This window comes from Lissotriton helveticus, chromosome 12 (genome assembly GCF_964261635.1).
Source record: "Lissotriton helveticus chromosome 12, aLisHel1.1, whole genome shotgun sequence".
NCBI classification, from domain to species: domain Eukaryota; kingdom Metazoa; phylum Chordata; class Amphibia; order Caudata; family Salamandridae; genus Lissotriton; species Lissotriton helveticus.
The window spans coordinates 682710778-682733918 of record NC_136073.1 but is presented as its reverse complement, the minus strand read 5'-3'; the positions used below and the strand labels follow the sequence as shown (position 1 = coordinate 682733918).

At 47.3% G+C, this 23141-nt stretch overlaps 1 protein-coding gene across 1 annotated transcript in view; it reads left to right on the top strand.

Moving 5' to 3' along the window:
• Positions 1 to 23141, top strand: part of AARS1 (alanyl-tRNA synthetase 1) — a 373026-nt gene that overhangs the window by 94890 nt on the left and 254995 nt on the right. The window contains exon 8 of the mRNA XM_078670073.1: positions 18230 to 18338. Coding sequence (XP_078526199.1) covers positions 18230 to 18338 — 109 coding nt within the window. The remainder of the gene's footprint in view (positions 1 to 18229; positions 18339 to 23141) is intronic.

Sequence of the window (23141 nt, the reverse complement as noted above, 5' to 3'; positions counted from 1 at the left end):
ACCCTGTGCCTCATGGAAACAGTCCAGCCTGAACTGCCAAGCCGTGCCTTCCCTGGACCGGATTCAAGCTTTCTAGGACCGGTTCCTGGCGTTACAGCCGTCTTCAGCCAGGCTTGCTTGAATCCAGTGGCAAAGTGAGCAAGGGATTCACGTCTCAGCATGCCCTGCCAACTTATGGCGAACAAAGCGGTACAAAAGGGGGTACAAAAGGGGGTGGTGATGGACGGAGCATGTGAACCAATCAAACACTCACACCCGGTCAACAGATCTGGGTTTAATCCATCACCGTTCTTTAGCCCCCTCTGCCACCCCAGTTCAGACATGGCCATATGCAAATCAGTCTGACCCTGTGCCTCATGGGAACAGTCCAACCCGAACTGCCAAGCCGTGCCTTCCCTGGACCGGATTCAAGCTTCCTAGGACCGGTTTCTGGCATTACAGCCGTCTTCAGCCAGGCTTGCTTGAATCCAGTGGCAAAGTGAACAAGGGACTCACGTCTGAGCATACCCTGCCAACTTATGGCGAACAAAGCGGTACCAAAGGGGGACGCTGATGGATTACACCCAGATCTATTGACTGGGTGTGAGTGTTTGATTGGTTCAGATGCTCCGTCCATCACCACCCCCTTTTGTACATATCAAATAACAGCGTACAATATAACAAAAAGAAGAAAAACAATCGAGCACTGTACAACATTGAATATTGCAATTATTTCCCTTGATTCCCATTAGACCTACAATCTGATTAATGAGTGGGGTCCGTAATGGCAGTCTTTTCCTGGCTAGGTTCCTGTTAATTATGGATAGTTCCAAACTGATTACATATTCAAATTGTGACCACCACAGTAAACTATTCGCGGGTTTCGGATCTAGCCACAGTCATGCAAAAACCTATCCTGGCAATCAAAATCATTAAAAATACAATGCAATTCCTCAGGAATTAACCTTACAAAATCTCCAAATTATTGGTTCGGGTCATTCTAATCGGAGCCCAAATAAATTAGGTATTTCATTAAAATCAACTTCCCAGTAAGAATGGAGCTAAATGCATGTAACTAAGATGTGTACCATATCTTAAACAGTCTGAACTTCTTGACGTCCCCATTGAAAAAGCTGCTTTGGTGAGTCTTGAATCATTTGAAAATGATGACTCTCACTTCTGCGTACTACCCCTCATGGGACTCTCAAGCCATCTCTGTCCTGGGCTTTTCTTTCAATTGGACTCCAGGTGTAACCAATCTCCTTGCAGTCAGCCTCTAGGCTTCAACACCAGGTGTTTCTTGACCTTCCTCTTCTCTTTTTCCCTTGAGGGTTCAGGTGAGGGCTTGCCTGGTTGTGGTTTATGCAGGCTTGCGTAGGACGTGACCTATTCAGCCCCTGTGTATTTTCATGATTCTATCATGAACAGAGAGTTGGAAAGGCACCTGCTATAGGTCATTGTTGCTGATGTTGTTTGGCCAGCGGAATTGGAGGATTTTCCTCAGACAGGTGTTGATGAGGATCTGGACTTTGTTGATGGTGGTCACTGTTGTCCCCATAGTTTCTGCTCCATACAGAAGGACCCATTTTACGATTGTGTTAAAGTCTTGTCTTGCAGCTTTAGGTCCTTGGAGCTCCAGATCTTCTTTAGCTGAATGGAGGCTGCTGAAGGGATTCTTTGATAAAATGATTACTAGATGTAATTGATATTTTATATCCTTAACTGTTTTACATTTGCTTGTTTTGATGGACCATTTAAAAGCCAAAATAGATCAATTATCAGGCAATCATGAGTGAAAGGTTGATAAGCGGAACTGAACAGATCCCTATCACATAGAGACTTCTAGCCGCAACCTTAAAGGTGTCCGACTGGATCTGGAAATTCTTGGGCAGTACTCCTACGCCGCCAGGTGGTATCACTCTGCTCGGCATCTTCTGCACTGGAGGTTTTGTGCGTGGTGCCCACATATGCGTCACTCCAGCACTCTGAGATCCGTTCTTTTCTTTCCACGCCAGTCTGCACAGATTCGGAAAAAAGTTATCCCCAGTCAGTTTTTCACTGAGGTTTTTTTTTTTTTTGGTCTTATTGAGATTTATTTTGAGAATTTGATTCTCCTGGTGTGTTAGGGATGTCCGGTAGGAAACCAATAGGTTTCAAACACTGTGGTAGATGTCTGTGACAGACCCACACTTGGTTTGTTTGTGGTGCTTGGAGCAGGGCTACGACTCCAAGGCCTGTGAAGACTACCGTGCCATGAACCCAAAGACACTGTAGGAGCGCTCCCTGTCGAGCCTGTGTTGGACGCTTCTATGACGCTCTCAATCCCTGTCGCGCAGAAGGCCCCTTATTCCTGTTCGTTTCTGGTGCCCAAAAAGCACAAGAGACCCACCTGTCCTATTCCAGACCTGCACTTCCTAACATCTTATCGAAGGAGGAGTTCATAATGCTCATTCTAGCTCACGTCCCGCCTCCCCTCAACTTGGGAAACTGGATGGTAGTGCTGGACGCCTATTTCCACATCACCGTCCTGCCGGCCCACAGGTGTTGCCTTCGGTTCATGTTGGGCTATAAGCACTTTGTTAGCTGTGCTCCCCTTTGACCTTACCAGCAACCCTCTGGTGTTCATCAATGCAATGACGATGGTTGCAGCACTTCTGCAGAGGTCCTGTGTTACAGTCTTTTCCTACCTCTGTGATGGTTTGGTGAAGTTGGGCTCACCCCAGGCAGTTGACTCCCACCTCCAGAGTACGGTGAATCTCCTGCACTCGCTGGGGTTCATTATCAATGTTTCAGAGCACCACCTGACACTCTCTCAGACACTTCCTTTTATCGGAGCTGTCTGGACATATCGCAATTTCAGACCTATCCTCCTGAATGGCAAGTCCAGGGTATCTGATAGAGACATACAGCCGTGCAACCCTTACCTTACAATATTCCCCAGGCATCAGACTAGATCTAGAAAATTTTAAGCAAACCCATTGCATGCTGTTTGGCTCCTTGTGCCGTCCTCTGCACTGGAAGTGACGTGCGCTGTGCCTATATCGGCGCAACCTCTGTGTGATGCCCTCAGTTCCTTCTTTTCCATGTCTTTGGCGTCTTGATGATAGTGCTTCAGCCTGGGGAATACTTGGCAAAACCCTTACTCCCTTTTAATGAAGCCCTTATAGGTGTTCTGGTCTGGGCTAAGCCATGCACAGGCACTCTTGTGCACAGGAACATTGCTAGCTGCCATTGGCTCACTCCTTGGGACCCAGCCCTGAGTGCTTGGTGGTCCAGGCATTCACTTCCAGGATAAATCAAGGCACATTCCCTACCACACCACTGGATAGGGAATACAAGAGACTGGATTCTTCGGTAAGAGCATTTTCTCTTTCACCAACCTGGTACTGCAGGCAGTGAACACTGCATGCTTTTTGGGCCCTTATTCCCACACAGTGTGGGATATGGTTGCGATATTGCAACAAGCAGTGTGGTGTGGTGTCATGGACCACTGTATCAAGAGGCTGTGAATATCTGACGGGTGCAGATTAACTCGGCCATAGGTGCTTTGCTAATCACGAATGGTGTCTTCTTCCGGAGGTGGTTCAAAGTCTCTTCAGAGATGGAGGAGAATTTTGGTTTGATCTGTTCACCACTGCCGAGCACGCACAATGTCTCAAATTCCTCCCTTCCTGAAGAGGCCTTAACCCAGCTACCTCAGAACAATATTGTCCATCCTTACTACTGTTAATCTTGTTTTGCTGTTTTTCCTGTTACTACATGCTTTTTATTTTTGTTTTACTCCTTTGGTAATCTTATGCAATTGCTGCTGTACTCTGTAAGGCGTTATGTATTTTTGTGTACCGTAACTACGTCAAAATTATATTGACAATGTTACCTATTGTCCTAGTACACCAAGCCATTTACTTTCACCTTGTATCTGTATTAATGCCAAATGGAGCTTATGTAGTTGCTGCCTTTGCAATTTACTCATTTATCTCATCACTCTGTCACTGTGTATCTCTGTTTACCCTAAATGAATCTTAAACATATGCTACGTGTGCTAACACTGTGAAGTGCTGTGATGCCCTCGGGTCACGTTCGCGCTATATAAAACGCATTAAATAAAAATAAATTGGGCCTGAATTTGGGCAAACGCTAATATTCGATCATTGGCAAACAGTTGACCGACAATTTAGAAATCTGATTTAGACCAAGGGTAAATGAGAGCATCCCGTGAAAATTAAGAGCAGTGTGGATTGCCGTCCAGACCCGTATTTCATTTGATTTGTTGAATTCAATACAATGCCAAATGTCTTTAAGCATCTATATTTTAAATGCACGTAATCAAGGATCCTGAATGAATGATTTAAGCTAATAACACGCACGACTCACCCCAACAGGGATATCTGACCTTTGTACACTATAGTGTTTGAATACATAGGCAAAAGGTCCCAGGGCCATAAAAAAGACAAAACCTTGGGTAAACGGCCCACGAATGTGGCAAGATAGTGCATCCTGAAATCAGATAAAGCCCATCCGCCTCTATCTAGGGGCAAGTTCATGAACCAAATGGTCTGCATGGACGTTTATACCTCCATATAAATTGATTTCAAATTGTATCTAGTTGACTAAAATAAAACTAACGGTCACATGTAAAATTATTGGTCTAAACGGGTACAAAAAAACCTGTCTAATATCTTTTTGTTGGGATTACACCGGCTGATGAGACCAGTGGGTAGCCTGTTCCTTCTTTCCTGCAATTGATTAGCTTTGTTAATTAGAGAATCGTAATTAAGTACTACAGTTGTCTCAGTCTGTCGTGCGATTTGAATCCCAATTATGGTGCTGCTGAATAATATCTAATGGCAACTTGTGTATTTGGCTGTAGTATAAGATTTGAGTATAACTGGAATTCATCCAATATCTAGAAACCACTGCAAAGGCTTCTCTCTCAATAATAGGGATTACTAGATTAGGATTACATTAAAATATTGCAATGTCATCTGCATATGCAACTATATTAACAATAGCCACATTTACATTAAGTGGCAAGGGAGACATACCACTTTTGAGACAGCACAGAAAGACTCAAGATGTAGTGCAGATAATTGTGCAGGACGAGAACTCATGGCGAGTTCCTCTTTAGTATGGACTCAAATTCTGCCCGTAGATACAATCAACAGACCTGTAGATAATGTTTGTATCCAGGCAAGAAATTTGGGATTTAGTCCCACTAGAGCAAATTGTTCCCAAAGATATTGCTAGGAGGCCTATTGAATGCCTTCCCTGCGTCTAGACTGATTATACCGGCTGGGATATTTAATTTGCCAGTGTTCTCTAACGCGCCAGTTGAATACTACGTTTCAGAATAGCAATTGAAAAGTGATCTAGGTTGATAGGATGAACAAAACGGTGATTCTTAACTTTTTAAACAAAAATGAAAATGTATGTCTGACTCCAGGAGTAAGGGTCTTTATGATATTTTGCTGTGCTCTGGAACAAAAGCTCCAAATCGGAACAGAGAATTTCAAGTGTTTCTTTTTTTTTTTACTTAATAGAATTTGGCCCGAATAGCATCCAGGGCTGCACTTTACCCTCATGATAAAAATTGAAGGGTGCCCTTAGTTTCACTCAAGGTAATTGCAGCTTCCAGAGTATGGGTTTGTTTGTTACTAATTATATCACTGGCTACATGATCTATGCACTGTTCAGTATCATTGTATGTGACCTGGATTTTGTTTCTAATATAAATGTGCATACTAATTTTGGAACGCAGCCAGTATCTCATCCCTTCATATGACCACCTGCCCTTGTAAACTAAATATGGACCTAATAGTTTTTTAGGTTCCGTGTTCGACTTGTATCCTGCCCTGCCCTGAGTATCCTGCCCATATTCCTGCCGTTTTCAAAGTGCTGAAGCCGGGCGTCCCATGTTAGCTTCTTTTCTTTGTCCCAAATCAGTTTTTGGTACTGCATTTTAATTGCACAAAGTTCACGAAATGCGTCTTAGTACCAATTTGCGGTTTGCCCAATTTATAACATTGTGGCATGGTGTGTGTGTGGGTCTCTTGCTCTCGCTCTCTCTCGCGCTCTCTTTTGCGCTCTCTCTCTGCTCTCTCTTGCTCTTCCCCCACTCTCTTGCGCTTCCCCGTTCTCTTGCTCTTCCCCCGCTCTCTCTTGCGCTTCCCCCGCTCTCTTGCTCTTCCCCCGCTCTCTCTTGCCCCCGCTCTCTCTTGCTCTTCCCCCGCTCTCTCTTGCTCTTCCCCCGCTCTCTCTTGCTCTTCCCCGCCCTCTCTTGCTCTCCCCCGCCCTCTCTTGCTCTCCCCCGCCCTCTCTTGCTCTCCCCCCGCCCTCTCTTGCTCTCCCCCCGCCCTCTCTTGCTCTCCCCCCGCCCTCTCTTGCTCTCCCCCCGCCCTCTCTTGCTCTCCCCCCGCCCTCTCTTGCTCTCCCCCCGCCCTCTCTTGCTCTCCCCCGCCCTCTCTTGCTCTCCCCCCGCCCTCTCTTGCTCTCCCCCCGCCCTCTCTTGCTCTCCCCCGCCCTCTCTTGCTCTCCCCCGCCCTCTCTTGCTCTCCCCCGCCCTCTCTTGCTCTCCCCCGCCCTCTCTTGCTCTCCCCCGCCCTCTCTTGCTCTCCCCCCGCCCTCTCTTGCTCTCCCCCCGCCCTCTCTTGCTCTTCCCCCGCCCTCTCTTGCTCTTCCCCCGCCCTCTCTTGCTCTTCCCCCGCCCTCTCTTGCTCTTCCCCCGCCCTCTCTTGCTCTTCCCCCGCCCTCTCTTGCTCTTCCCCCGCCCTCTCTTGCTCTTCCCCCGCCCTCTCTTGCTCTTCCCCCGCCCTCTCTTGCTCTTCCCCCGCCCTCTCTTGCTCTTCCCCCGCCCTCTCTTGCTCTTCCCCCGCCCTCTCTTGCTCTGCCCCCGCCCTCTCTTGCTCTGCCCCCGCCCTCTCTTGCTCTGCCCCCGCCCTCTCTTGCTCTGCCCCCGCCCTCTCTTGCTCTGCCCCCGCCCCCTCTTGCTCTGCCCCCGCCCCCTCTTGCTCTGCCCCCGCCCCCTCTTGCTCTGCCCCCGCCCCCTCTTGCTCTGCCCCCGCCCCCTCTTGCTCTGCCCCCGCCCCCTCTTGCTCTGCCCCCGCCCCCTCTTGCTCTGCCCCCGCCCTCTCTTGCTCTGCCCCCGCCCTCTCTTGCTCTGCCCCCGCCCTCTCTTGCTCTGCCCCCGCCCTCTCTTGCTCTGCCCCCGCCCTCTCTTGCTCTGCCCCCGCCCTCTCTTGCTCTGCCCCCGCCCTCTCTTGCTCTGCCCCCGCCCTCTCTTGCTCTGCCCCCGCCCTCTCTTGCTCTGCCCCCGCCCTCTCTTGCTCTGCCCCCGCCCTCTCTTGCTCTGCCCCCGCCCTCTCTTGCTCTGCCCCCGCCCTCTCTTGCTCTGCCCCCGCCCTCTCTTGCTCTGCCCCCGCCCTCTCTTGCTCTGCCCCCGCCCTCTCTTGCTCTGCCCCCGCCCTCTCTTGCTCTGCCCCCGCCCTCTCTTGCTCTGCCCCCGCCCTCTCTTGCTCTGCCCCCGCCCTCTCTTGCTCTGCCCCCGCCCTCTCTTGCTCTGCCCCCGCCCTCTCTTGCTCTGCCCCCGCCCTCTCTTGCTCTGCCCCCCCGCCCTCTCTTGCTCTGCCCCCCCACCCTCTCTTGCTCTGCCCCCCCACCCTCTCTTGCTCTGCCCCCCCACCCTCTCTTGCTCTGCCCCCCCACCCTCTCTTGCTCTGCCCCCCCACCCTCTCTTGCTCTGCCCCCCCACCCTCTCTTGCTCTGCCCCCCCACCCTCTCTTGCTCTGCCCCCCCACCCTCTCTTGCTCTGCCCCCCCACCCTCTCTTGCTCTGCCCCCCCACCCTCTCTTGCTCTGCCCCCCACCCTCTCTTGCTCTGCCCCCCACCCTCTCTTGCTCTGCCCCCCCACCCTCTCTTGCTCTGCCCCCCCACCCTCTCTTGCTCTGCCCCCCCACCCTCTCCTCTCTCTCCTCCCCCTATCTATCTCTCCCTGTAGTTAAACTGAGAGTAGCCTCCAGAATCACAGCTTTCTTAGCATAGCAAATCATAGAAAGTGGCTTGTGAAGTCAGTGTGATGGATCGATATGAAGTTACAATCTCTGCAAACAATAAGTGGCCCTCCCATCCAGCTAATTCCTAGAAGAATTGTTGAAAAACAGAGGGGTCACCCAGACTGAAGCCATATATAGGACAAATATTATTAATCATAGCCCCATTGCGTATTCTAGCGATTACCCAGTGATCTTGATTGTCTAAATCTATATTTAAGAAATGCCACTGTGTCCGAGGCATATGAGCTGCAGATTACACACTATGCATAGATCGCCACCTAGTGTTTGGCCCGGATGTTTGCAGTTGTTTTTGTCCTGAAAAGTCTTTGGAAGTCACGAGATAGGGGACTCCTCCTTTGGATAACACTACGCATGGGCATCGGCTCCATCCTTAGATTGTTTTTTTCCGGCATCGGGCTCGGATGGGTTTCCTGCGTTCTGGTTTGGAACCAGTTCTTCTACGGCGCTCAATCCTCACCCTTTTCGACGGTATTGTCTTGAACGCGTTCCCAATCGACGCGAGTCTGCACAACTTCGAAGTGTTCGATTCCGGTCGTCGACGCAGGCCTTGGACCTACCTGGACCTTATCTTCTTGTTCATGGAAAGGACGCCATTCAAGAAGTGTCCTCAATGTGGGTCGAAGTTTCACCACACCGATCTCCATGAGGTGTGCAACCTTTGCCTCTCACCGGCGCACGAGGCCAAAGACTGTTCCACTTGTGCCTCCTCCCGCTCCAAGAAGACAATTCGGGACCGACGAGCTCGAAGAACCATGGCTCGCTCATCATCTTCGATCCCAGACAACATCTTCCAAGAGGGCGTTGACAGAACAGGAGCGGGTCGAACATGGCATCGACAGCAACTCCGAGGCCGAAGACTCCGACGTCGAGGACATCACTCCGGCACAGTGGGTCGTAAGTACACACGTCGACCCCGACCCTTCCTCGACGCCTTCAAAAAAGGCTTTGGTCACACCTTCACCTTCGGGCCCAGGTGCACACCGAGAGACTGCTTCTCACACCTAGCCCTCGGGCCCGGTAAAGAAGCCTACTAAGCCTTTAGGTGACTTGGGCTCGAGTCAGCCTACCTCCGGTACCGGCACACACCTACCGGCACCGAAAAAGAAGCCATCTTCTTCTTCATCCACGCCAGCTGCTTCCACATCTAAGCACTCAGCGCCGAAGACTGGCACCGGCTCCTCCGCACAAAAAAACACACTCGAAGCCGAGCAAAAAACTGCCACCAAAGGGCCCAGACTCCAATGCCTCTGAGCCAAGAAAGGCCTCGGAACCGAAAAAAACACTTTCCACCTGCCAAAGACAATGCAAAAGTTTCGAAACCAAAAGACGCTACCGGTTTGGTGCAAAAAAAGCCTAGGGAACCGAAGACCTCGGCACCGAAAAATCTACCTTCCACAGAGTAACTATTTCATCCAGATCCTACCCAAAAAACTCTTGTAAAGGATTCCAAAACTGGTCGATTGACTCTTCGCTCTAAAAAACTACCACTAGATGCGCCTGCACCAGCTCCTCATCCTAAGAAGAAGGACATTGTAACCTCTCCTCTAAGAATACCTCCTCCTCCTCCTCCACATCACTCCCCTACACCATTTCCTACTCCAGTAGAAGAAGATGACGGGAATAACACTTCTGATGACATGGGGGAGGTGCAGATAATGAGCCACTAGATAATCCTAGTCCTCCTGGCTCACCTGATCTTTGGGATGATTATAGCACCTCAGACATCCCAAACATGCTGCAAGATGACATATACCCCTCCAGGGCTGCCCCACCAGAGAACACTATGGGCTTTAACCAACTTGTCCATAGAGCTGCCCAATACCAAGGGATTGACCTACACACAGACCCAGTGGAGGAAGATTTCCTCATGGATATTTTTGACACCACACAAAAGTCCACCTCCATTCTACCCATGCTTAAGGGGGTTATTAAGCATGTGCCAGAGGTATTCAAAGATCCAGTCAGGGCTCGAGTCATCAACCCCCGAATTGAGAAAAAAATATAAAGCTGCCCCCTCAGATCCAGCCTACATTAAAGGGCCAGCACCACTAGACTCTCTTGTAGTCTCTAATGCGAGAAAGAGAGCCAATTCTCAAACATCAGGTGAGGCCCCCCCCCACCAGATAAAGAATCTAAACTCCTAGACACCTCTGGCAAACGAACGGCGTCACAGGCAGCAAATATATGGCTTTTTGCCAACACTCAGGCACTACTAGCAAGGTACGACTGAGCACATTATGATGAGCTGGAATCAATAATGCAGCACCTCCCAGACAAATATAAAAATAGGGCCAATGATCTTATACAAGAGGGTATCACCAATACCTCTATTTTGTTGTGCCCTAGATGCAGCACATACTTCTTCAAGGGCAATTAACACCAGTGTCCTTTTACATAGGCATGCCTGGCTACGCATTTCAAGGTTCAAACCTGAGGTCCAAAGTGCCATTCTCAATCAACCACTTGATGAGCAACACCTATTTGGGCCTAATGTCGACATATCCCTCGAGAAAATGAAAAGGATACTGACACAGCTAAATCTATGGGAGCCTTGCAGTCGCAAGCTCCCAGACGCTTCTTTCGTCGCTCTTCATACAAAGGCACCGCCAGAGGCTACTCCCCAGATACTCCCTCCACTTCCTACAAAACCCCTACCCAATCCATCTTCAGTATGGGCTACCAAAGAGGGGGTTACAGGGGTAACAATAACAAAGGCAAAGCTAACAACTCCCGCTCTGCATCCACCACTGCCCAATGACTTCCCTCCACTTCCCCCACAACATTCCACTCCAGTCGGGGGAAGACTGCAACAATTCCTTCCTGTGTGGACCAACATCACATCAGACAGGTGGGTGCGACAAATGATTCAATACGGTTACTGTCTCGAACTAACATCTACCCCGCCCCCCTCCCTCCCCCCCCAAACATACCACCCAAACAGCGCCCAATGTCACAAGAACATTTGCTGCTGCTCAGGCAGGAGGTAATTTCCCTCCTACAAAAAAGCGCAATAGAACCAGTTCTAGTACATCAACAAAACAAGGGAGTTTACTCCCTGTACTTTCTTATCCCAAAGAAGGACTGCTCTCTAAGGCCTATTCTAGACCTCAGACCATTAAACCTGTACAATCAATCAGACCACTTCCACATGATGACACTCAAGCAGGTCCTTCCTCTCCTTTTACAAAACGACTTCCTTGCTACTATAGATCTCAAGGACGGATGTATGACATTACCACGCATGCTGTTACAACGCGGTTTTTACAACGCATACCATTACAACGCATAGCGCTTTGGGGTGCTGGATAGTGAATAGTTTAATTTACTATTTCAACTCCAGTCCCCGTGGAAACTAGGGAAGGTGTTGGATAGTAAATTAAATCTATTCCCTATCCTAGAGCGCCCCCCAGCGCAATGCGTTGTAATGGTTTTCGTTGTAAAACCTGCGTTGTAAAGGCACTGCGTGGTAAAAGTTGCGTTGTAAAGGATATTTCCCCTCAAGGACTCCTATTTTCACAGTCCCATTCACACAGCTCACAGAAAGTATCTTGGATTTGTACTGGATGGTCAGCACTATCCAAAGTACTCCCATTCGGAGTCACAACAGCACCAAGAGTATTTACCAAGTGCCTAGCGGTGGTAGCAGCACACTTAAGAAGACAGCACATTCACGTCTTCCCATATCTCGATGACTGGCTCATGAAAGCCAGCTCATACAGTCAGTGTGTGCAACACACTCACACCACCATCCAAATACTCCACGACTTGGGGTTCATTGTAAACCACACCATGTCCCATCTGCAACCGTCCCACGTACAACAATATCTCGGTGCCACAATAAACACCTCAACAGCGCTAACTTATCCCTCTCCTGCCAGGATAACCAATATGCATGCTCTTCTAACAAAATTCCAGCCGCAACACTCTTCCAGCTCGAGTGTTCTTGCAACTTATAGGAATGATGGCCTCTTGCATATTCATAGTGCCTCATGCAAGACTCAAAATGCGTCCTCTTCAAGAGTGCTTAGCACGTCAATAGAACCAGGCTCCAAGTCAATTAACAGACCTAGTGTTGGTAGACGGTCGGACTCACCGCTCTCTGCAATGGTGGAACACCAAAAACCTTTCCAAGGGGCGACCATTCCTAGAGCCAGTTCCTCAAATAGTTATTACAGCGGATGCATTGCTCTCCGGCTGGGGGGCTCACCTACTGCAGCACACCATGCAGGACAGGTGGACCCCGCAACAAAACTTACTCCACATCAACCACCTGGAGTTACTAACCATATTTTTAGCCTTAAAAGCATTTCAAAAGTAAATATCGTGCAAAGCTGTCTTAGTCCGCACGGACAACATGACAGCCATGTACTACATAAACAAACAAGGCGGGACACACTCTCTCCAACTCTCTGTTAGCGCAGAAGATATGGAGATGGGCTATACCTCTAAACATTTTCCTCTTAGCCCAACATGTTCCAGGGGTACAAAATACCATAGCCGATCTGTTAAGCCGGAACTTCATCCACAAGTTCTTCAACAGTTCTTTCAGATGTGGGGACAAACTCAAATAGACCTCTTTGACACCCATAAAAAACCCAAAAGCCCAAGCTTCGCCGCCAGATATCTACACCCGCTGTCCAAAGGCAATGCGATTATGGATGAACTGGTCAGGAAAATTTGCATGCGCTTTCCCACCTCTCCCACTGCTTCCACTAGTGGTGCGCAAACTACAGCAACATTCCCCAACTCTCATTCTAGTTGCTCCAACTTGGGCCAGACAACCATGGTACACCACACTGGTGCAACTTCCCGTGGTACCGCACCAAAAGCTATACCTGTCTCCACGCCTCCTAACCCAGAACCATGGAGAGATCAGACACCCGGACTCATCTCAGCTCAACCTTGCGATCTGGCTCCTGAGGTCCTAGAATTTGGTTATCTCAACCTTCCCCCTGACTGTATGAACGTTATTAAAGAAGCTAGACATCCCACCACTAGGGCATGCTATGCAGCCAAGTGGAAACGTTTTGTAATATATTGTTATAACAACAATGCCATCAATCCCTAGATGTGTCTATTCAACACATCATAGGATACTTACTACACCTCCAAAGATGCATCTTAGCATACATCTTGCTGCCATGGCAGCATACCTACAAAATAGACAACATCTATCACTTTTTAGAGTACCTGCCATAAAGGCTTTTATGGAGGGCCTCAAAAGAATAATTCCTCCCAGAGCACCACCTTCATCTGTGTGGAATTTAAACATTCGTCTCACACGGTTAATGGAATATCCTTTTGAACCTTTACATAAATGTGAGCTGCAATTTTTAACATGGAAAGTTGCTTTCCTAGTAGCTATTACTTCTCTGAGAAGAGTTAGCGAGCTGCAAGCATTAACCATTCAGGAACCTTTTCTGTGAATGAATCATAGTAAGGTTGTTCTCCGAACCAATCCTAAATTCCTTCCTAAAGTCATTTCGCCCTTCCACCTCAATCTGTAGAGCTGCCTGTATTCTTCTCGCAGCCACAAACAGTCGCAGAAAGAGCTCTTCATACCTTAGATGTCAAAAGAGCATTGCTTTACTACATTGAGAGAGCACAACCCTTTCGTAAAGCCAAACAACTTTTTGTGTCTTTTTCACCACCACACAAAGGCAACCTCATATCAAAATCTGGGATAGCTAGGTGGATTGTCAAATGCATACAGATTTGCTTCCACAAAGGTAAACCTACGTTATCTGTTCCTCCTAAAGCACATTCTACAAGAAAGATAGGGGCTTCAATGGCAATTTTAGAGAACATTCCCTTTGATATCTGCAAAGCAGCTACATAGTCTACACCGTACACATTCACAAAACACTATTGTGTAGATGTGCAAACTAAACAACAAGCTACTGTAGGCAGGGCTTTACTCAAAACACTGTTTCAAACTACTGCAACAGATATGGGTGGTCGCCGCTAAGAGTGGGTACTGCTATACAATCTATGCATAGTGTGTAATCTGCAGCTCATACGCCTCGAATACAATATGCTACTCACCAGTATGCATCTGTTCTTGGCATGTAGAGCTGCAGAGTTACACACGCCCACCCGCCTCCCCGTCTACCTTTATCAGTTACAGTATTATCTTAATTAGATACAGCTTACATGATCCTGTTTCTCACAAAACTCCATCATTTCCCTGCTGACGAAAAACAATCTAAGGATGGAGCCGATGCCCATGCGCAGTGTAATCCAAAAGGAGTCCCCTATCTCGTGCCTTCCAAAGACTTTTCAGGACAAAAACAACTGCAAACATCCGGGCCCAGCACTAGGTGGCGATTTATGCATAGTGTGTAACTCTGCAGCTCTAAATGCCAAAAACAAATGCATGCTGGTAAGTAGCATTTTCCTTATGCAGTGTCAGAATAGCTAAAATCTCTGAGAGGGCTATTCTATATAGAATTGGCAATAAGTTTATATCTGACTCTGTGTGTGATAAGGCTGGACTTCAGACTTCACCAAATGAGTCTCCTAAATACAGATCATTTCGGATCGCACCTTTTTGTAATTCAGCCCTGATCTGTTTCATTTTAAGGGGGGTACGAAGTCCATTAACATTCCATGGCACTATACTAATCCTTTGGTGTGAATAAAATGTCATAAAACAAAAAAGAAATAAAAGGCTGTTTCATCCTTTCAGATGATTTATGCTGCTGTAGACAGTGTTTTAACTTTTTTTTTTACCTATACCTGCCCGCCCCACACACCCTTGCCCCACCCATCCTCCCCAACCCTGTTGGAATAAGTGTACAGCAAATATGACAGTCACATCCCTCAGGAATGCCTAAAATTAGCATTTTATTGACACGCATGTGTTTTCAAAATCCTATATCTTCCAAAAGAGATACGTAGTTGTCTTGTCATTGTCTGTGCCTGCCATCTTAGCGCTTGGCTGGCATCCTCTAACTGCGAGGCTCGTTGCTCGATCTTGGTTAGCCTGTGTATAGAAGTTTGAATTGGTCTTGACATTTTGTGGAGGACAGCCTGAGTCTTTAAATGGGACGTTTTAGGGTGGCACAATCTTTATTGCACTCTTCCATGTGTAGCATTAGCTGATTGTATATGGAGGGCAGTGGGGGCTTTTTCTGTGACCAACCACGCAGGGTTAGTCTGACTGCCATTAGGGGAAGCTCTTAGTATTGATTAGGGGAAGCTCTTAGGATTGTGGCTGTGGCTTCTGTGAGGTTGATGGCTGGCGGCCGCACCGCAGCTGTTCATTGTTATTGTCATCTTCTGCTCTTGGTGACCTTTTATGGACTCTTGAGATTGTCTCTACCAGGTAGGGCGCTATCGAAGTCCAGTCGCTTGTTCTTTAGGTCTTGGTGAATATCCTTCATGTCAAGGACTGAACACTAATTGACAAAGCCAATAGGTCTGACTTTAACCCGTTGGGTGCGGGGGGCCTTCCGACGTCACAGTGGGTGGGTGTGTAGGACGACAGGGGGCCTTCCGAAACTTGCCCATTCATTAATTCCCCAGCACCGCGGTTGAATGTGCGCTGCGGTCAAGGGGTTAAAGCACCAACAAATGTACACACAGACTTGCACAAATGGTGTTTATCACATTTGCCTGTCCTACTGACTGTCAATGCTAGGAAAAATAGCAAAAAATATTGCTTTATTTGTAGAATGCATATGGGCGGAAAAAACTTTCTGACAAACAGCATAGTTTAGTTTCTTTTTCATATTTATAATCCTGCCTGGTTCATTCTATTGGAAGCACTTCCTGAAAGGCAGAATTTTACATAGCCAGTTGATGGCATGTGGTGCGAGAGTAATACACTGATAGCATGTTGTGACATGTGCAGCGCTATATGTAAGGCATTGATTTGTAGTGCATCATTTATACTTGTGTGTGGTGTTGAAGAACCTTCCTGGTCAGTGAACTGACCATACCGGATCTGCATGGTTATAAGGATGTTGCATTAAAATGTGCATAGGGGAAAATCGTTTTGGTGTTGGGTGTGAGTAACCATAGAAGTGTTCTTATCTTGCCTTGGGACCTAGCACTTAGGGGTATGATGGATGAAAGCAGTGTAGGAAATAGACATGTTGGCTTATGGGGGCTGGTGGCTTCAACTAGTTCTGCAGACCCAGAGTCAGCTGAAGAGCCAGGCCTTGAGGCACTTCCTGTAGGTGTGCAGAGTGGGGGAGCGTCTGATATTGACTAGGAGCTTGTTCCAGGCCTTTGCCACAACGTAGGAGAAGGCTCTTCCACCTGCTCTGGTTCTGCAGATGCGCAGAGTTTCTGCAAGGGCGAGGTCGGCGGTGCGGAGGTTTCCCTAAGGTACGTGGAAGGAGACTCTTTTGTTGAGGTATTTCGGTCCGATGTTGTGGAGGGATTTGTAGGCATGGGTGAGAAGCTTTAAAGTTACTCTCTTCTCAACGGGGAGCCTGTGGCCATCTCGCAGGTGTTGGGTGATGTGATCATGTCGTGTGACGCCAAGGACGAGTCTGGCTGCAATGTTCTGGATGGTCTGGAGTTTGCGTGGCATGCCTTACAGAGTGTGGTTTGGGTTGGAATTGAGATGACTGGTATAATAGAGGAGGGTACATTCTGTGAGGCCTCAAGGGTCACACTCCCTTACAAAAAACGTTGATATTGGAAAGCTTTTGGAATTCAAGGACACCTGGTTCTCTCCCTTACTTTAGGTGAAGAAGACATGTCTGCTATATCAGTGATGGTTGGCCGTTCGTCCGAGTTGGCGCCTTACTACGGTGTCTAAAAGTCCAGAGAGTGTTTGTTTTCACTGCCGCTATTGCAGTTGTGTGTGAGATTCTCTAGAGCAGCCAACTTTGTATTACTTTTGTGAACGTCAGGTGTGCCTGTATAATCTGTAATCTGGCTGGCAGGCAGAGAGTATTATAGCATTGCAGACTCTTCGGAGATCAGATTCACAAAGACTTTTTTTTTTTTTACGGGAGTAGAACTACCTTTGACTAAGTCTTGAGCTTGGAATTAGTTTTGGGAGTATAATTTGAGCCTTATTTGTAGGAACAGTGGATTTTTTTCCTTGGGTAGTCATGTGGACAGCGCAGAGATCCTGTGGGGATCTTATAAGACTGGCGTCCTCCGTTGAATGTAGGCTGAGTAGCAGTCTTGCAGCCGTGTTCTAAATCTGTTGTACTTTTCTTGTTCGGAAGCATAGGCACCAAGATAGAGTTCAATAGTCCATCTTAAAAATTACCTGGGTGAGGCTGTTGTGGAGCCCCTAGCGATAAGCAAGGTAGAGGAGGATGATTGCCCCATTGGTCTCGTAGCGTAGAAAATGCTCTTTTTTTTGTTTTGTTTTTTAGTCCATTGTGACGCAAAGATTTCTCACGTCTCTTTATATTCCTGCTGGGTCGTCATATCCCTTGCGTTAATAGTGCAGAGGCTGTCCAGCTGGGCTGTGATCAGACGATGCTCACTGCAACCCCAGATCCTCCCCTTCACGTGCTTTTCTGCAAATTCCTAGGAGTATTCGCCCTCCCCTCCTGAGCCCCTTGCTAGTTGCAAGGTGGGCTCTTAGTGTCTGTTGAACTATTATGCTTGACTGGAAAACAAATGACTCTTTCCTGTTCAGTGAGACGAGCATGTTGCATCCAGATGTGTAGTGACGTGCACAGGGTTGTGCAGCATGTTATGTGCAAGTTACTTTATTGCGCAGTGTGGTGGGTGTGATGCAGTTGTAGGCACCTGCCATCGTCTGTTCCCATTTGATCTTGTTCCTAGACACTGTTTTTTTAAAGATTAATTTAGCTGAGTTGCTTTGTCGAATTATTTGTAAATTATTGAGTTTGGAATTACTTTAATTAGTGTTAAAATCAGTTAGCACTTAATGCAAAATTAGGAGCTAATTGCTCCTAATTTCTCAACAAGCATTAATTGATTTTACTTTCAAACACATTGATTTCCCAACTAAATTATTCTATCGTTTTACACTTTGTAATCTTAAAGCCATAAATAAAGGTTGAAGGCAGCTCGCGTGTTTCATTATATGTCCGTAATATCAAAAATGTACACGTTCATTGTGGCGTTGTGAATATTCCTTTTCAGCATTTGTCTTCGGTGTAAACCGTGACACACTCTGTGCTGCTGCCCATTATACCGCTTGCAGTGCCTCTGAACTCTGACGCTTTTGTTCCCACCAGGTATGTCCTGAGGAGAATCCTGAGGCGGGCAGTGCGGTACTCGCACGAAAAGCTGAATGCCTCAAAGGGCTTCTTTGCCACCCTAGTGGATGTGGTGGTGCAGTCATTGGTAAGTGCTTCCTCCTGCGTGATGCTCAGTGTGTTATGTGAACTCTTTAGAGAAGGTTGCTTAAGACGTTGTATAACCTGGCATGTAATATAGTGGGGTAGTATTTCAGTGTTTTGGGAGGACCTATGTAATGGAAGGGCAGGATTAATGGTTTTGTGAAATGGGAAGATGTGAATATGGCCTGTGAAATCAAAGCATGAATAACAGGACAAATATAAACGGCATGTGTTAATTGAGAGTAAATAAATGGAGATAGCATCCATGGGTGAGGGCTGCATACCTGCCAACTTAAAGAACCATGACACCTGTAGGCAGGGCCTCATGCGGGGAAGAACCTATGGGGCACTTTTGAACCCCGTCCCCTTTTCCCCACAAAAAAAAGGTTGCTGAAGCTGGTGTCTATGTTCTGGGGTGTTTTCACACCACATAATGGACGTCAGCAGTTCCAAGCCTTGGAAAACAAGCCGGAAAACCACTATTTAAAGTGGTTTTCAGCTCTTTTTCCTTTTCACTGTGTGATATCGGCTCCTCACCGGGAGACCGTGTGATGTGAGCCAATATCGTATACACTGTGTGAGTTGGCAGGTATGGGGCTGTTATGTTGTTTTTGTGGCTAGGGAGACACCTCCATTCCTTAATGCCAGGCGAGGCGGGTCCCCTACCTTAAATACCAGTTCAGCACCATCCTTTTTAGGGCTCGCCCCTTGTGACGCACTGCGCAGCAGTGCTCGCGCATGCGAGCGTTTTGTAGGGGGTTTAGAAACAGACCCTGGAATCGCACACGCTTGTGTGTGTGCTTTTCCAGTTGGGTTCTGCTATTGGGCTTTGCACGTGTGTTTTATGTCAACAGAGCACGCAATAGGCCAAAGGCGGGCGCATTGCTCCGCCCATGGCCTATTGGTGTCTGTTACGCGCACCAAAGCCCATTTGTCTTCAATTATCGTGCGAAGACATGGTTTGCAGTGACGTGCGCGCGCACCACTCGTGGGCGTGTTTTTTTTTTTTTTCTATTCAGTTCTGCTTGTTATGTCTGCAGTGAGAACGGTATTTATTCACACAGCCCGACGCTAGGCCCCAACCCCAAACATGGGTAGAGCACAATGTAAAGACAATGCAACTGCCCCATAGTACCCACATCCTAGAGCGCAACCTCGGACAGAAGCCCAGAATCACATGTTGCAGCACACGCCATATAGCAGCCGGGCTGCACACCGTACCAACTGCCAATGAAATATTGTAATACAGCCTTCGGGACAATGGGGCGATCTTTGAGCTCTACCGCATCATGTTGTAGATGCAAATTCCCCACCATACTTATACCCCGCATACCGAAGTATCTCTTACCAAATCACAGTACACTGTGTCTGATTCTACCGGGCCAATGACCGTGAATAATCCTCAATATTAAACGCCACCCCGAGATACACGATAAAGGGGGATACCAAAGCCAGCTATAATCGAACACGCCAACATCATAAATGTGTTCTTGTTGAATTTTCCCCATCAAAGCTTAATTTCTATTCTACCGAAAGTCAAAACAAGAGCAGTTGACATTACAGAATGCGCGTGCCCGAATATAAATGGAGCATTATCCTGCCACAGAACGCGCTTCCCGGGCACCCGGCGTGCCAAAAGTTAATGTTTACCCTTCACCCCCAGTATGCCCTCAAAAAAATTCCCCTTTTGGAGGTGGTGGGGAAGGCTAACAATCACAACAGCATTTGAGATATTAACTTAAATGCCTAATGTACCACTAAGCACTCCTCCAACATCTCCTCAGATACTTGCGACGCCCGCACAAAGGCTAAGAATCCCAACAGAAAAGGTCCGTGCTGAGCGGGAATGCAACCTTTCAGTTAATGTTTGCCCTTCAACCCCAGAATGCCTGCAGTTAAATTTTTTGCTTGGGGGGGGGGGGGAAAGGCTAAGACTCCCCACCGCATCTTCAATTCTTAACGTAAATGCCAAATATGCGACTAAAACTTCCACCAACATCCCCACAGATACTTGCGCCGCGCGTACTAGCGGGAGGCGGGAAAATTTAACCACAACTCCTCGACATTGCAGGAAAATGCTTTGAAGACCAAGCTTCTAAGAAAGGTCATGAAAGGGTCCGTGCTAAAACAGAATGCAATCTCCAGTCCAAGGCTATCTCCCAAATCTACAAAACCCAGACCGTAACCATAAAACAGCAACTCCTCGACGTGGCAGGGAAAAATGCTTTGAAGACCCAGCTTCGAAAAAAAGTCATAAAGTCCTTGCTGAAAGAATTGCAACCTCCAGACCATGGCTATCGCACGAATCAACAAAATCCAGACCGTAACCATAGCAACCTGCCATTCACCTTCACCCACCGCTAAATACAGCTTAAAAAACCAAACCTCAGCATCCTGACAAAATTCGTATACCTCTTCCACTTCACTACGCCAGGCCCCCTAAACCTACTGAGCTGTCTGCGCCGGAGCAGTACGTTCTTAAATCATTCAGCCATCACACCGCACAACCTACATTGCAAAAGGCTTCACATAAACACCCACCTGCATGGAGGGGATGGGATCTCCGAAGCTTGCTGTGTGCTGTTGCCAGGGCCTTGTAACCCTAGGCACTTTTTGGGCCAGACGTTATATTACTGTTAACTGTTTCTGGCAACGCTCCTGGCAGCCCCCTCCTTCGCGCTCTATTTCCTGCATTCACCCTGTGAGATATGGCACCGGACTGCTGCCGTGCCTATGGCGGACCTCAAACCTACGTTTGTGGGCCTGTACACTCCCACCATCGTTACTGACATCATGGGTTGCCCCTCCCGGCACCACCTCTTACCACGCAACTCTCTCCTCACGTGTTGCACCTTAAACCCTCACCCTGTGAAACATTCCTTCCACATCCTCATTTTTATACTTCTCATTTATTTCAACCATTAACCAAAGAGTCTGCCCTTGAAGGGACTTGAACCTGCAACCCTCTGATTCACACACAGGCTCGTAAGTCGTATGCATTAACCATCTGGCTATTCGGGCCACCCTACTTGGCTTCTCTGCCTATGTAAGCGGCCCGCTACTCCCGTAAGGCAAACCAGCCTTGACACACACAGTTCTTAAATAAGGCATAATTATATTGCGCCATTTTAGCGCTGTCCCTCGCCTTAGCTGTCCGTTGTGGTGCGGCCCTAAATCTATGAATGGGAGCTGCAGCATTGCTTGCAATCAAATTTAGCCTCTTTTTAGGGCTCGCCCCTCGCAATGCAGTGCGAAGCACTGGCTATATAACTGGCTATATAAGTGGCGGCCAACATAGCTTCTAAACAGAAGCAGTGGAGTAGGAAGGAGGGTGAGTGGTTGCGGGCAGCCCTGGGTGTCAAATTTAGGGCAGAAAGTTCTGTGCGCTGATAGCTTTTTTTTGTTGCATGCAATGACGAATGACTATCAAGCAGCAGAGAGGCGCTTAAGCACCTCACCAGTGCCAGCCAATGGCAGACGCACTAGGGAGGTAGTGCAGCCGATAGCCGCATTTGTTGGGTTAATATAGTCTCTGTATAAATTGCGTTATACAGTAAAGTCCTAATTTATAGGACGAAATGTTAAAGTTTGATTAAAGGATTTTTGCACAATGTTTCCAAAACGCACCAGTGTGCTAAACAAGAACAAGACTCAAAGATTTTTGCAACCCTCATACTGAAACTTCATTGCACAACTATCAATCTTGTGCATAAATGAGACGAAAAAGTTACTTTTAATCCTAGAGCTTCATTATTGTACCTTCATTGAATCCAGAGTACAAAAAATCTCCAAATATATATCCGCACAACAGAAAGGAGTGAAAACCTTTTACAAAAAAAAATACAAACAATAATCTGTATTCTTTTCGTTTTACCACCAAACGCGAAGACCTAGCTAAAATTAGAACATTAAAAAAAATTAGAAGGGGAAACGGACAGGCAATCCTACATTAATTTCTCGCAACTGCAGGATCCTTTCCATACTTGAGATTGGGAGCATGGTACCCAAGTAGCATCAGATTAAAAACTTTGCGGTGAGAATTTATTTTCCGGCCTCTGGACATTAAATCAGGAATATCTATTCGGCCACCACAGCACATACTGCCAACTTCATTTTACTGACTTGGCATGATACCATACAAATTTCGTTACAATCTCCAAAAGAAGCTCCCACATAGCTATTGGGTAAGGGGCCAACCAAATGTTAAATGGATTTCCAAACCAACCTCCTATACCCAACTAACTTCAATCATACTGAAGGCTCAAAGTGACACAAGCATCCATCTCAATTGCATCCATGCATTTGGTCTTGTGTCGAGGAGCCATAAGGGTGCGCAAGTTGAGAAAATATGATGGGGATTGTGTACAGTACGAAAACAAGCATTTGCAATGCAATAGGTCTCGCATTATTATTAAAGTTTGAGCTATTGGTGTTGCATTATTTAGCAATGCCAATAGCTCAAACTTTAATAATGCGAGACCTATTGCATTGCAAATGCTTGTTTAAATATCTGTGACGTGGCTTCCTTTCAGAACCAGGGAGAAAGACCCCTTTTTTTCAAAGCTGTACAATGAATGTGGAATACTTAAACTTCACTTGTGTACCTAAACCACAATAAAGGCACTAACATAAGCCCTCCTATTCCTCGCTTGTACTTCTTTGGACATCAACCCAGATGGAGCCTTGTTTTTGAGACTGTTCCCAGTTGCCAAGTCTTGTGTAATAAACCACTGACGAGTTCAAGTTTCTTTCCTTGTAGTTTATTTTCTCTCAAGACTTTCGCATCGGTATACAGGAATAGAGGAAC